Source organism: Azolla caroliniana, unplaced genomic scaffold (genome assembly GCF_043228905.1).
Source record: "Azolla caroliniana isolate FFs.n. ecotype wild unplaced genomic scaffold, voAzoCaro1.0.p SCAF_3, whole genome shotgun sequence".
NCBI lineage: Eukaryota > Viridiplantae > Streptophyta > Polypodiopsida > Salviniales > Salviniaceae > Azolla > Azolla caroliniana.
In genome coordinates, this window is record NW_028230438.1 from 1,483,683 (window position 1) to 1,498,977 (window position 15,295).

General features: G+C 49.6%; 2 protein-coding genes across 2 annotated transcripts in view; both read left to right on the forward strand.

The window, feature by feature from the left end:
• The window catches only part of LOC147865781 (cytochrome P450 716B1-like), a 95,011-nt gene that overhangs the window by 73,474 nt on the left and 6,242 nt on the right, over positions 1 to 15,295 (forward strand). The window lies entirely within an intron of this gene.
• Positions 11,776 to 13,853, forward strand: LOC147865787 (cytochrome P450 716B1-like). Its single transcript, XM_087316131.1, has 3 exons — positions 11,776 to 12,821; positions 13,004 to 13,191; positions 13,363 to 13,853. The coding sequence occupies exons 1-3, from the start codon at positions 11,831 to 11,833 to the stop codon at positions 13,660 to 13,662; spliced, it is 1,479 nt and encodes a 492-aa protein (XP_087172257.1). The 5' UTR covers positions 11,776 to 11,830; the 3' UTR covers positions 13,663 to 13,853.

Genomic DNA, 15,295 nt, shown 5'->3' on the forward strand with positions numbered 1-15,295 from the left:
GGCGGGTTTCCGGCATCTCCCGGTTTCAGCTTGTACACCCACTTGTTCCGGAGTGCTCTCTTCCCTTTAGGCAACTCCGTCAGCTCATATGTGTGGTTCTCATGCAGGGAATCCATCTCATCGTGCGTGGCACTCAACCACTTCAGGATATGGGTGTCTCTCTTTGCTTCTTCGAAGCTTTCTGGCTCCCCCTCATCGGTTAGCAACACATGCTCTACATCCAGAAATCTCCTGGGGGCTCTTCTCTCTCGGAGAGGATATCTCCGTCCTTGGTTTTTGACTACCGGTTCCTCCGTTTGTTCCTCATCTGAATCTGATTTAGGATCTTTTTCGGTTCCGGTATCTCCTTCTTCTTCTTCTTCTTCGGTCTTTTAGGTTTCTTGTTCGTATCCGGCCGGTTCGTCGAGTGTCATCCAGTTATCAGCTAACATCCGGTTGTCAACCGGGTAAGTCCTTGTGTCCTCAAACCTGTTTTCATTGGATGATCTGGAGTTCATCATCTTCTTCTCCGACTCCCAGTCGGCAATGGTCATGTCTTTCATGAAGACTATGTCCCAACTTTGGAACACTTTCTTGTCAACCAGATCCCATACCCAGTAATTGAACTCATCATCGTTGTATCCAAGGAATATGCAGGGCCTAGACGATCCAACTTTGCTCTCTTGTCCTTTGCAACATGCACATATGCAAGACACCCGAACACCTTCAGATGCTGGTAAGATACATCTTTACCGGTCCATACTTTCTGAGGTGAGTCTCCTTCCAAAAGTGCTGAGGGTGATCTATTTATCACATAGGTCGCCGTCATCATCGCCTCAACCCAAAACGTCTTGGGTAACTTGGCATGTGCAAGCATGCTTTGGACTCTCTGCATTATGGTCTGGTTCATCCTTTCGGCCAACCAGTTTAGTTCCGGCGTCTTCAGCACGGTGTCGAGGTATTCCTCGCGGATGCGTGGAATGAGGCGGGACCTCGGGGGTCCTGTACCGAAGAGCAAGAGAGAAAGGAGAAGAGACCCACTACGTGCGAGAGTAGATTCACAGGGACACGGCCCTTCGACACAAAGACGCGAGTGGGACAGCGACACAGAGAGACACGAATGTATGTATGTATTAATAAAGACAGACAACAAAACACGAGGTCGGTTACAACCGAACAGGCCGGCGAACAGATGTCGATACCTGTTCATAAACGCACAGAAAGGAAGGAGTAGGTTGGAGGTGCTGCCGGAAGCACTCGGGCATTCCTCAGAGCAGCGCGAGCCTCCCGAAACCTGCACAGAAGGAAGCTGTGGAGTTTGCGAACCAGAGAGAGAGAGAAGCCTTCGCACGCAAACCGACAGCACTTCGTCCTCGATTCTCCGTGATCCCCTATTCCCCTCCTCGTCTCCCTCCTTTTATAGGCAAGGAAGGAGCCGTTTCCTATTAACTTCCTACCTACCGAATCTACCTACCTAGGATCTCCCATGTCCCTAATTCTCTCCTATGTACAACACAAGGCATACGTGCATGAAGGGCCGGTTCCTACGCTCCGGTGCACCGATTCCGCTTGTGGACGGTTTTCTTCACGACATCCGCCCCCACCTAACCGCGCATCCACCGGCATGCGCCAAATTGTGTTGGGACGGAGAAAACCGGTCCAGCCTTCATTCTCCGCTCGTCGGTTCTTCCTCGGTTTCGGATCGTTCGTCGTCGCGGTTCAGGTCAACCGGATCCGGCTCGTCGTCGTGACGCTTCTTGAACGCTTTGTTCCGCTTCCCAGCTACCGGTATCGCCATTCTCGTGCCGTCGAGTTCTGCCAGATGGTATGTCCCGTTGTCGTTGGCGCTTTGTCGAGGCCCGAACCACCTTCTTGCGAACTTCCGTGTCGCTTGGTGCTGGTTGTCGAGGCTGCTGTCGTAGACTAGCACCCAGTCGCCTTCCTCGATCTTCTTCGGTCGGAGCCGGTGCGTCCGGTCGAACTAGGCTTTGTTCCTCGTCCCGGCCACCCGAAGCTTTTCCGCAGCCTGCTCCACGTCCTCCGGTCTTCACTCGAGCTATCGTATGCGCGCCGTCAACAGTTCTTCCCGGCTCATCTCGTCTCTCCAGTCCACGGTTGCCCATGAGGAGATCGTACGTTCCATCGGCATGATCGGCTTCTGCCCAAACATGAGCTCTGCCGGCATGAATCCGGTTACCGAACTGTGTGTAGTTCGGTCAGCCCACAACGCGTAGGGCAGCAGCCGTGGCCAGTTCCCGACTTGCCCTCCGCATGCCCGAACTAACGCCTTGACGATCGGTCCGTGTCCACGCTCCACCTTCCCATTCGCCTCTGGATTGTATGCAGTGGTAAGCGAGAGCTTGACTCCTAGTCGGTCGAACAGCTCCTCGGCCTCTTCGGCGTCCAACTCCCCGCGATCAGCCACGATCTTCCCGACGCACCCGTACCGGCATATCACGTCCTCAATCAGGAACCGACATACGACTACAGTCGTTTTGTTCTGAAGGGCTCGGCCTTCCACCTGGTTCGTCAGATATTCCCGAGCCAGGACCAGATACCGCATCTGTCCTACTCCCATCGGCATCGTCACCAGGTCTACCATCCATTTGAAGTGGATGGTCGGAGGGTACGTAGGGTGAAGCTCGTCCCGGTGTCGGACTACGGAGTGCATCTGACAGCTCTCGCAAGTTGTCACGAACCGATGCACGTCCCAGTACAGTCCCAGCCACCAGTACTTCCCCTTTATCTTCTCAAACGTGGCCCACGTTCCACGGTGTCCAGCCCAAGGGCTGTCGTGGTAGGCCGTCAGCAGCTCCTCCTGTTCTTCATTCATTGCCACCACCCGGAGCGGGACGCCGTTCCTCTTCTTTGGGTGCTTCCATAAGTGTCCGTCCCGGAGGAAGAATCGGTATGCTTTCTTCCGGATCCGGTTGGCCTTGTCCCTCGTCCACGACGCATCCGGCGTCATTGTCCTCAAAAATCCACCGATCTGGAGCCACTCGCCGTCGTACTTGCTCTCGTCAAAGTCGTTAAGTGCCGGAGTGCTCGTCCCATCGGTCGTCACGTACGCTGCATCGAAGAAGTCCACGCCGACTTCTTCGTCCTTCGAAACCATGCCGCCGTCATCAAACCTCGCCCTCGAAAGCATGTCGGCCATGGCGTTGTCCTTTCCGGAAATGTGCCGTATTTCCGGGTCCAGGGACTTGATGTACGCTATCCACCTGAGCATCGCCAGGTCCGGCGTCGCGCATCCGGAAACCATGCCGAGAATTGGAAGGCAATCCGTCTCGATAATCACTTCCGACCCGATCAGGTAGTCTTTGTCGGCCTTTACTGCCGAAACGATACGCCAAAGTTCGCGTTTAACCTGGGCGTACCCTCGCTGTCGCTCACTGAGGACCTTAGCACCGAATCGGATCGGGAACCGGGTGCCGTCCTCGTCTTCTTGGTTGACGACCCATCCAATCCCGGTCGGGCTCGTATCCACCGTTATGTATACCGGGGTATCCTTCTCGTAGACAGCCTTTCGAAGCGCCGGTGCCGCCGCAAGAGCTTCCTTCAGCTTCCGGACCGACTCCGTGTGCTCGTCTCGCCACTCGAATCTTCGCCCTTTCTTCAGCAACCCGTATAGCGGCTCCGCAACGTGGGCGTAATGTGGGATCCATATGTGGTAGAATGCGCATGCCCCCAGGAACCTCCGAACTTCCATAACCGAGCTGTAGCCGGCCTTCATCGCGGAGATGGCTTCTACCTTTGCCGGAGACGGCTTCCGGCCATATGGTCCACATAGGTGTCCGACCACCAAGATTTCTGATTGCCCGAAGGCCGATTTCTCCCCGGAGAAGGTGAGCCTCGCATTCTCTAGCCTTTGTAGCACCTTCTCGCAGTCGTCGATGTGTGCTGCCACGAATCGCCGGCATCCGTCCGATCCGAGTGTTGCGTCCTTCTCTTCCACCGGGCACCCTTTGATAGGGATGTCGTCTAGAAACGGCATGGTGATGTCCGGGATGCAATCCCTCAGTACCTTGTTCATTGCATTCACCATGTGGGCCACCGAGTTGGTCCCTCCTTGCGGCAGGGTACACATTCGCACTAGGCCGAGGGGAGTTCGCATCGTCGTAATGTCTCTGCTCTCCACGGCCAATTGGAACTGGTCGTACCCCGAGTATAGATCACCATACGAGTAAATCGACCTTCCGACGAAGGCCTCCGCGAACTTGTCTATGGTCGGTCCGATTCCTGCGTTCCGAATGGTCACTCTGTTGACCGGCTGTAGGTCTTGAATGAAGCGCATCGTTCCGTTTTTCTTTGGTACGGTAAACCATCGGTTCGAGTATGGCGCACTTGACGGTTCGAGAATGCCCATATCTACTTTCTGCTTCAATAGCTTCATCAACTTCGGGATGTGAGCTCTCGGTACCGGAATCGGCTTGAGATTCCATGACACATGCGGTACTGTGAATATCACCATCGGCTCCACGATCGTCGGGTCTACGCACCCGATCTCTTCCTGTGAGAATGCGAAGGCTTTCCCGTGCCTTCCGAGCATTCTACGAAACCGATCTTCCTCCATCGGTAGTAGGAACCCGCCCCCACCGATCTTGAGCTCTCGGAGCGTCCCGTCGGTGAAGGTGTGTCCTATGTAGGCCGGATCTCGTAAACTGGGGTCCGACGCAACCCCTCTGATTCGGGACTCGCTGCCCTTCGGTAAGGGTGCCGCGACGGGCCTTACCTTCCGGTCCACAGTCTTGTACTTCGTGCTAACTCGGGCCGTCCGATCCGACCCGAGCCCCCGACTGAAGTTCGCGATGACTTCGTACATCTCTTCGGAACATACCGGTATCGTCCGGTCCTCGTTAAGGTCTTCTCCGGCAACCTTCCTCAGCATCCCCAAGGTGTCGTCGAAGGAGACCGCCTCCACGGCCCCGCTGATTTCCTCGTCCGGGCCGAGAACTCCGCACGCTCGAAGTCGCACTTCCGCCCTTGTCTTTTCTCGGCCAACGATGCCGACTATCATACACCCTCCGTTGTCGGAGAAGCAAAATCTCCTACCTATCGTACAGTCGTGGGGTCTTTCCCAAGTGTCCGGACTGTCTCGGCCCCACGCCTTGGCAGCCCTCTCTAAAAATCCTCCCGGTTCTCGCCACCGAGGGATTCGCGGTTTCGCTCGTGGTTCGGTCGCACCGTCAGAAATTGGACCGAATGGCGCCCGTCCTGGCTTTTGACCCTCGCGTAGGCCGAACCGTTGTCTAGCACCTTGGTCTCCATTCTCGCCGTCGTGATGTATGGTTCCCCTAATATGACCGGATGCGAGGACGTCTCCTGTACAAAGAAGTGCTGGTCAATCTCGACGTCGCCGATCTTTACTCGCACATTCGGGCAGGCCCCGTGCAGTTCCTCGGTGGCGCGCGTCGCTGCCCGTATCTTCCACCCGTGCCTGGTGTTGATCGGCCACTTTCCCTTCTTATAGAAGTCCATGGACATTAGGTTAATTTCTGAACCGTGGTCCACCAATGCCACCACCGGTTCCTGAACATCTCCGATCTTTACCGGGGTCTCCGTGGTCGCTCGGGCCCAGTGTGGCCTCGAATAGTGGCTCTCCACCCACTCGTCTTCCATCACCATGTCGTCGATGTGCGTCGTCCGCACCTCCACCGGTCTTTCCAGTTCCGTCTCCGTCGACAGCCTCTTCCGTTTCACTAGGTCCACAATGGAGTCGTGGAACTCCTTCTTGGCGATCCCTTGCACCTCCCGCAATGACAGCTCCACTTTGCTGTCAAGGATCCGTTCTTCTAGGACCTTTCGTAGGTCCATAGTCCTTTCTATTTCCGTCCCCAGTCGGTATCCGCCCTTCCTGGGGTTATCTTGCGAGCCGGACCCACCGGCATCGTTCCGTCGTTGCCCGAATCGGGTCTCGTACCGTTATGAGGGCCCGGCCGCTCCGGCTTTCCCCACTCGCTTGTCTTCTACTAGAGCCTCGTAGTTCCGGCAGGCCGCTTCTACGAAGCCCGTCTTCTCCTCCACCGGATCGCTCCACCCGGTTATTTCCCAGACCCGTCTCTCAGCGCGGTCCATTTCGTCTTTCCTTAGCCGTGCGCCGGCAAGACCTTCCAGCATTGCCGACCAGAATCCGTCTTTGCCCTCCTTTCGGGCCTCGCTGCCCCCGACCCGAATGCCGTCCGACGCCGAGTAGTGGATGGCCTCCACGTGTTGGGCCGCTGCCTCTTCCATCAGTCTCTTCATACCTCCTCGTCCGTCGCTTCGGTTTAGGGCCCTTCTGGTGTCGCCGGCGTGCACCCGGCCTTCCCACAGGTACACCACCCGATTCCTCAACGCTTCTGCGAAATCGCCGCAGTCCTTCCGGATGTGGCGACCTCGTCGCACCACATGCACCTGTTCCCTGCTGCCGGCCGTCGGTCACGAGCCGGTTCGCCGCCTTCCCTTCGAGTCTGGGCGATCTGGAGATCCTTTATCGCCCGCGTCAACTCCTCCAGCGCTGCTCCTCCGGACAAGCCACTGACCATGCCGGTCGCAGCTGGACCGGTTTCGAGCCATTCCCGGGTTTCTTCCCTTCGCCCTTGCAGTGCCGGTTCAAGCCTCCTTGCTGTGACAGACCCCGCACCGGCCGCCCCGTTATCAGCCCATTCTCGCCGTTTGTCGAAACGGCCACAGACCCTCTTAACCGCAGCCCAGTCGGTCGTCAGCCCGTCTTCGGTTTCCAACAAGGAGCCGACTTGATCCCGGTCCCGCTCGTCCACCGACTTAACGAACAGTAGGACCCGGCTCATATCCAGAACGGTTCGGTCAAGCGCCGAAAGGCGCGCAAAGCGTTCTTCGAACTCCCGGAGCAGTGTCGACGCGTTTCTTCCCTTGCCGGGGGACTCCAACCATTCCATGAAGTCTCGTTTCGAAAGTCGGAGCGCGTCGTCCAGCCCGTATTTTTCCAGGAGTCGGCCTTCAAACTCCTCCCAGGTACGGCTCTCCGCCCGCACCTTGAGCACCTCCGCATGGATGCTCGGCATCGCCACTCGAGGAAACCCGGAAAGACGCCTCTCTTCCGGAATGTCCCGCATCAGCATTTCTGCCCCGTAGGATGCCAAATACTTCGTGGCATCCTTTCCGCTGAACCGGCCGATCGTATCGATGACCGCTTCAATGGCTCTGTCGAGGGCGCCGGAGCCCTCGCGTGCGCTCAATATCCGATCCAAGGCCGAAGCCATGGCCTCTGCAAGATCCGACCCTTTCATCTTCTGCTCTTCTGCCGCCTCCTTCACGTCGGGTTCACCAATAATGTCGAGGTATTCCTCGCGGATGCGTGGAATGAGGCGGGACCTTGGGGGTCCTGTACCGAAGAGCAAGAGAGAAAGGAGAAGAGACCCACTACGTGCGAGAGTAGATTCACAGGGACACGGCCCTTCGACACAAAGACGCGAGTGGGACAGCGACACAGAGAGACACGAATGTATGTATGTATTAATAAAGACAGACAACAAAACACGAGGTCGGTTACAACCGAACAGGCCGGCGAACAGATGCCGATACCTGTTCGTAAACGCACAGAAAGGAAGGAGTAGGTTGGAGGTGCTGCCGGAAGCACTCGGGCATTCCTCAGAGCAGCGCGAGCCTCCCGAAACCTGCACAGAAGGAAGTTGTGGAGTTTGCGAACCAGAGAGAGAGAGAAGCCTTCGCACGCAAACCGACAGCACTTCGTCCTCGACTCTCCGCGATCCCCCATTCCCCTCCTCGTCTCCCTCCTTTTATAGGCAAGGAAGGAGTCGTTTCCTATTAACTTCCTACCTACCGAATCTACCTACCTAGGATCTCCCATGTCCCTAATTCTCTCCTATGTACAACACAAGGCGTACGTGCATGAAGGGCCGGTTCCTACGCTCCGGTGCACCGATTCCGCTTGTGGACGGTTTTCTTCACGACAACGGTAAAGTAAAGACGGATTCCCTTTGACCGGTACTACACCTCGAATTGTCCCCGGTATTCCCCTCCATTGTCCGCTCGAACTGCCTTCAGTTTCTAACCACTTTCTCTATCCACTCTCGCGTGGTGCTCCTTGAAGACGGATAGCACCTGATCCTTCGTCTTCAACGGTGAGAACCACAACTTCCGGTTGTGGTCGTCTATGAACGTCACGAAGTACTGCGATCCAACATGTGACTTCGTGTCCACTTGACACACATCAATATGCACCAACTCCAGTGGTGTATTCCGTCTCATCAGTGGTCTTGACCGGAAGGAGGTTCGGTTTTGCTTGCCGGAAAGACGATCGGTGCACTTCTTAAGTTGCACGTCCTTCACCAGAATGAGATTGTCTTCAGCAAGTCTTTTCATCCCCTTCTAGCTCATGTGACACAATCTCTTGTGTCATAGCTCACAAGCAGTGTCAGATGCAACATTCACTTCTTCCCGGCATATCCGGGCATGCCTCAACTATAGTGTGTTGACCTTCCGGGCTCGAGCTACTATTAGGCTCCCTTTGCTGAACTTCATAACTCCGTTCCAGATCCTACCCGTGTAGCCTTCATCATCTAGCCGACTGGCTGATATCAGGTTCAGTCGAACCTCCGGAACGTGTTGGACATCCTTCAGTAGCAACTTGCATCCGGTTGATGTCGTCAACAACACATCTCCTATGCCGATAATTCGGCATGTACCTTCATTCCCCATACGGACACAACCATTATCACTGACTATGTAGGATGAGAAGCATTTCCGATCCTATGTCAGGTGGAACGACGCTCCGGAATCGACAACCCAAGTTGTCTCGTCACTAACAAGGTTTAACTCATTCTCCTTGGTAATGAGCATTAGTTCCTCTTCACTTATTGCGATTGTCGACGTTCCTTTCCGATCCAGTCCTCTCTGGTCCGAACGGTTTTGATCCGAACTCTTCTTCGAATCGGTACTATCGGTTCCTTTCTCTTTCTGAAAATGCCGACAGTTATTCTAGAAGTGCCCCGGCTTCCCACAATAGAAGCAAGTAGGCCTCCCCCTTGACTTCGACCTCGTCCCCAATTTGTCCCGGTTTTGGGGACTCCGATACTGGCCTCTTCCCCGGTTGTGGTCATCTTCCGTGACCAAGGCCTTCGGATCGGTTCTGGACTCTCGGTCCTTCCGATGAGCTTCTTCATCTAGCAAGCTTGATTTTACCCTTGCTAGGGACAACTGCTTTCCTTCTGGCCCGGCGTTGCCCAACGTGACAACTAACGTCTCCCAGCTATCCGGGAGGGAACTAAGCAGGATCACTGCGAGTACCTCATCGGCGAGAGGTACTTCCAACGAGGTTGCCTTGTGTATTAGCCCCTGGAAGGCATTCGTGTGCTCCGCCATACTAGAGCCGTCTTGGTACTGGAGCCTCACTAGCTTCCAGAATACCGAAACCCGATTAACAACATTCTTGTTCTAGAACATGATGTCGATCTTCTCCCAGGGTTCATGATCCTTGCTCTGTTCATTGAAGTTGTTGTACAAGCTAATGTCGATGAAACACCGGATGTATGTCGTCGTCTTCATGTGCATCACCTCCCACACTATGGCGTCTATCTTATCCGGTCTCTTGTCCCCGAACTGAACCGGCAACCAAAGATCTTTAACCACCAGCATATCCCTCATCTTCGACTTCCACACTAAGTAGTTAGAGTCGGTTAGCTTGAACATGATGCCGAACGATTCTTCCATTTCCTGTGTTGTTCGCTCTGATACCAATTTGTAAGAAAAATAGCACCCAGCCACAATTGAGACTTAAACAGCGAATGGAAGAAAAACAAACAGACTCACACGGAGATAACACATGATGTTTACGTGGAAAACCCTAATAGGGAAAAACCACAGGTGCCCTCAAACTCCAACTATCACTATATGAGAGGAAATACAAAGTGGAGACACAGAGGCAACGACCTCATGCTCGCGATCTTCGTCAGACGACAATTACAACAGAAAGTGCACATACCACAATATAACAACTACACCACCTATAAAGTGATTGCCCTAAGTCATATTTATACATATATGAACTTAGGGCTATTTACAAATATAGCCTCAATAGGCTTACTCAAAAAACATATTTACAAATATGTCTTCTCTTCCTGTTCTCATTGGGTGCATCCGATCTAGTTTCTGGATCTCTTCCGGTTCTCACCAGATCTCTTCATTTATAACCGGATTCCATCCGGAGGGACCAATTTCCCAACAGAATGTGAGGGGATTGTGTTCTAGATTTATAATGCATGAGGTTTTGAGGATTGTATTAAGTGAGCAGTGGGATGTTTTATGTGTAGTAGAGCATAAAGATCATCGTAATGCTAGATTAATTAGTTATTCTAAGGGTTATACACTATGTTATGCTAACAATGTTCATGGGATTATTCTGGGATTGTCATGTTTATAAGAGATAAATTTTATCCAAAATGAATTGTTTCAGATGAATTTGGAAGATTTATTGTGGTTAAGATATGTTATGAAGGGCAAGTTCTTTGCTTAATTGGTGTATGCATCGAATGTTTCACAAGAACAAAAGTTGTTATGGAGATCTCTAAACTTGATGCTTGATAATGGTCGACCAGGTTTCTTGATGGGAGATTTTAATGTTTGTTATGATACAGATCAATCAACATCTATCCGCTCTATTATGGATGGACCAGAGGCTCAAGAATGGGAAGACTTTGAGACTAAGTCATGTTACGAGATGTATTGAAATGACTAAAGTGAGATGAACCTGATTATACCTCTCAATCGGCTCAATAAAAGGATATTTGGAGTAGGTTGGATCGAATGTATGTAATGCCTACCAAAGGGTCAATTATATTAGATCATTTCCCATTAATTTTTGGATTCACTCACCACTCAATTAAAGTTTTTCACGAGTTTTTAAGAAAACCACCGTGGATTTTCGATTCCTCATTTTGGGGTCATCATATTCGCCATTTGAATTGGTGTGTAGGGTGGTATTGAGTTTGTAGTAGTAGTAGTAGTAGTAGTAGTAGTAGTAGTAGTATATAGCTCCATATGTCCATACGAGGGTTCTATACTTTGTAGTAAGTTAATCATGGTGGTGTACTTTTTCTTTTGTAACAAAAGCCATTATTTACACATAGAGAGAGAGAGAGAGAGAGAGAGAGAGAGAATTGGTTCTGAAGCTTTTTTTAGGAATCTTTCTCCATAAAGACAATTGGCATGTTTTCACACCTTGCATGTAAAGCTTTTTGATGAATCTTCTCTAGATGATTAGCAATGGGCACGGTTTCGGCTCAAACCGAACCGAACCGTTAACCCATGGCATAACGGTTTATTGATTCAAAGATAAATAAACCGTTTAGTTTGGTTTCAAATATTATGATACGGTTTGGTTTCGGTTCAGTTTGGTTTTGAATTTCATGGTTTAGCGGTTTAGGTTCGGTTTGGTTTTGAATTTCATGGTTTAGCGGTTTTGGCTTATGTGGTTTGGTTTAAAGGTTTAAAAGTTTTGAAGGTTTATCGGTTTATCGGTTTGGTTTGGTTTTTTTATTTATGATAAACTGATTTGGTTTCATTCTAAATTTTTACGGTTCAGTTTAATTGGCATCATAAAATTTAAACAGTTTGGTTTGGTTTTTAATATAAATAAATGGTTTGGTTTGGTTTGGTTTGAAGGCCAAGAAACCGAAACCGAACCGCGCCCATTGCTATACATAGATGATAACGACGATGAGGATGAGGATGTTCATGATAATAAATGATGAATGATGGATGATGATCATGATCATGGTGGTGGTGGTGGATGGTGATGGTGATGGTGATGGTTATTATGATGACAAGTGGAGAAAGAAAAGAAAAGAAGAATTGACCTTGGTGAATCTTGGCTATGGAATTCTTCACCTCCATGACCATCACTGTAGAGCTCATCCTTGGGCTTGCTCTGCCTCTACTACTCTTCATAGCAGCTGTACATCATCTATGGAGACCTTCAAACAAGAAGAAGGATGTGAACCAGCAAGAAAAGAAGCTGCTGCTGCCTTTACCTCCAGGTCGTTTCTTCCTTCCATTCTTCGGCGAAACCCTAGAGTTAAGCAGAACACACAAGGAAGGAATTCCATGGAAATTCATCGAGGACCGCATCTCGGCCTACGGAGAGACATTCAAGACAAACATACTGACTTGCCCTACAGTAGTCCTGGCTAGCCCCTCAGGTAACAAGGCAGCCTTCTCTAACAGCCACACCTCATGGCCATATACCGTGGCCACACTTATCGGCCCCAAATCTCTTGTTGCGGTTGCAGGGCCTCCGGCCACTCGCATACGGAATGCCCTCATGATGTTCCTGCGGCCCGAATCCCTGCAAAGATACATGAGCCATGTCGATCTCATCTTCCTCGGGTTCATTAGGGAGCATCTTGAAGGCAAATCTGAGGTCCTTCTCTTCCCCCTGATGAAGAAGGTCATATTCTCGATCGCCTGCGAGGTTTTCATTGGCCTACAGGATGGGAAAGATCAAGAATTGCTGCTTCTTGACTTCATGATCATGGTGAAAGGCATGGTTGAGCTTCCGATCAACATTCCCGGAACGGGCTATAATAAAGCCCTCGCAGCCGCGGATGCGATAAGAAAGCGTTTGCAGGTATGGATCGACAAGAGAAGGAGAGATATGGCCGCTGGCTATGTCACTGACCATCAGGACATCTTCTCCGGCTTTCTCGCGTATACAGATGAGCATGGAGAACCATTTTCTGATGAGGAGATCAAGGACAACATCCTCCTGTTGCTCTTTGCAGGCCATGATACCAGTGCTATTGTCGTCACCATGACCTGCAAATATCTTGCGTCTAATCCCGACATAATGTATCAGGTTTACCGAGGTTTGTATCCCGGCTTTATCTCATCATTGGATGAAAATATCTTTGCATCTAATCCTGATATAATGGATGAGGTTTACATGTAGATGCCTCTTTGATGATGATGTAAAATCATGTTAATTATATATATGTATGTGCTTTGAAGACCTTTTTTTATTATCATCCCTTGTTTTTGGTGTGCTCAGAAAACAAGGAGATTGTGGCAAGCAAGGCTCCCCATGAGCTTTTGATTTGGGGAGATATACAGAAGATGAAGCTTTCATGGAGAGTCGCTCAAGAATCGATGAGGCTAACACCACCATCGCCGGCATCATTCAGAGTCGCAACTCACGATATGAGCTTCGATGGGTTTAGGATCCCGAAATCCTGGAAGGTATGTCTCTCTGCTGTCCCCAAATCAAATCCAAATAGATCTCACACAAAATCATGGATTGGTGAAACAAAACTCTGTATGTACTTCCCCCCAAAATCATAATTGTTAGAGCTCTTATTTCTCTGAGATCCACACAAAAAACATTTGATCCATGCATTTTTCTGCACACAGATAATGTGGTCTCCCTACTCGACTCATAGAAACCCTAAGTATTTTCCCGATCCCCACAAGTTTGATCCATCGCGCTTCGAAGGAGCAGGCCCGGCTCCTTTCACATTCGTCCCGTTCGGCGGGGGCCCGAGGATGTGTCCGGGCAACGAGTTCGCACGCATGGAGATTCTGATGATCCTCCATCGCTTGGTCACTCGATTCTCATGGACCCTCAAGGACCCTAACGAAGCCATTGTGGTGGACCCCATGCCATTACCTGTGAAGGGGCTTCCGATCCTCCTTGAGCCTCGCATCCCATGATTCTGATTACTTACTGCACTGTTCTCAAATTTCCTACAATTGTGTATCTGATCTAATCATTTGAATGTCTCTTATCATATAATATTATACAGATTATATGGAACTCTTCTTGCAGGATGACCTATGTATTGTACATTATGAAATTTGAGGTTTCATTTCCATGAAATCAAAGCACAGAAGTTTATTTTTTACTTTTACTTCTCATCGATCCTTCTTCAATCAAAGCAAAAGATTTGATCGATTGAGTTTGTTTCTGATTTTTACAGAGCATATGCTATATATACCACAGAATGTTTTACATATTTTTCCTCAGAATAGGCTGCAGCCATTATAGTGCGGCCACTACTCCTTCGTTGAGGGTTAAAGTAAAAAATCCTAACTGAAATAGAGTTCAATAAGGATTAAGAAAATAAATCTAATTGATATTGCGTTCGATTAGGGTTACAACAGGAAACCTTAATTCAAATAATAATTAATAAATTAATAAAATCTAATTCAAATAGGGGTTCTAAACAATAAAACCCTAATTTTAATTGATTAGACATCAAATTTTCATCATGATTTCGACCTCATATTCCAAAACTACCCTAAAGATCTAACACAGAAACCCTCGAGACTTGATGGTATTTACAGGTAATGATGAAGAAGAGCATAACTATGGAATTCCTTCATTGCCAAACATATCATCAAAGAAGAAAACCTGTATGCTTCCTTCAGGTGATGAAAGTAATGTTGAGATGGGTCATGGAAGTTCTCTCTCAATGAAAAACTTAACAAAGCAACAAGACACTCACATACAAATTCGGTTCAGTTTGGTTTGGTTTGATTGTTCGCCATGGCAAAAACTTAACAAAGCAACAAGAGATTGGCATACAAATTCGGTTTGGTTTGGTTTAGTTTGATTGCTCGCTATTGCAGGAATATGTCTCAACAAATAATACAAATTTGCGAAACCAATCATGGAAGTTATCAATACTGAGGATAACTTTGTGTGGGTTCTACATGAGCCCACTTTTTTCTTTGAAGTAGGCATTTGAAGGTGAAAAATTAGGTTTCGTCTTCTTGAGAGAAAAGATATTACGAGGACTTTTAGACACCAATTTGATTGGTTTCCTCGGTGGTGCTTTGTTTCCTGTTGTTGTAGGATGGTTGGGCACCATTTCAAGACCACCCGAGGATATACCTTCGTAGAGGAATTTGGCCAAATGGTGGGTATGAAAGGTATCTCCAATAAGTGTTCACATGAGCAAATTGTTGGATAAGGCACATACTAAGGTGAGGACAAACACAGTCAAGGATAAGAGTTTAAAGATTAGAGCCTAGAGGCTGATTCTTGGAATGGATAGTCTCGATATTTTCCTAGGCAATACGATTGACACTTGTTGCAACTGAACAACTTCTCTAGGGTCATCCTCAACGCAGAGCAAAGCTTGTGTTGGTGCAAATCGTAATTGCCAATCACAGGATTTGTTGGAAACAATAGTTTAGAACTACAAAGAAGAGGTTTAGGTTGTCTTAAAGAGAAGCAATGAAGTTGTTGGGACCAATTATTACAAACTTGCAAAGGTACACAATCCAGGTCAATCTTCCTATACAAGTAGTTGGACTTTGAGCATTATTGATTGTTGCAATT

Excerpts from the sequence above, each read along its gene's own strand:
- LOC147865787 (XM_087316131.1), top strand. The coding sequence starts at position 11,831 with ATGGAATTCTTCACCTCCATGACCATCACTGTAGAGCTCATCCTTGGG. Across the intron at positions 12,822-13,003 it reads AATGTATCAGGTTTACCGAG|AAAACAAGGAGATTGTGGCA; the intron begins GTTTGTATCCCG and ends TGGTGTGCTCAG. Across the intron at positions 13,192-13,362 it reads GGATCCCGAAATCCTGGAAG|ATAATGTGGTCTCCCTACTC; the intron begins GTATGTCTCTCT and ends TTCTGCACACAG.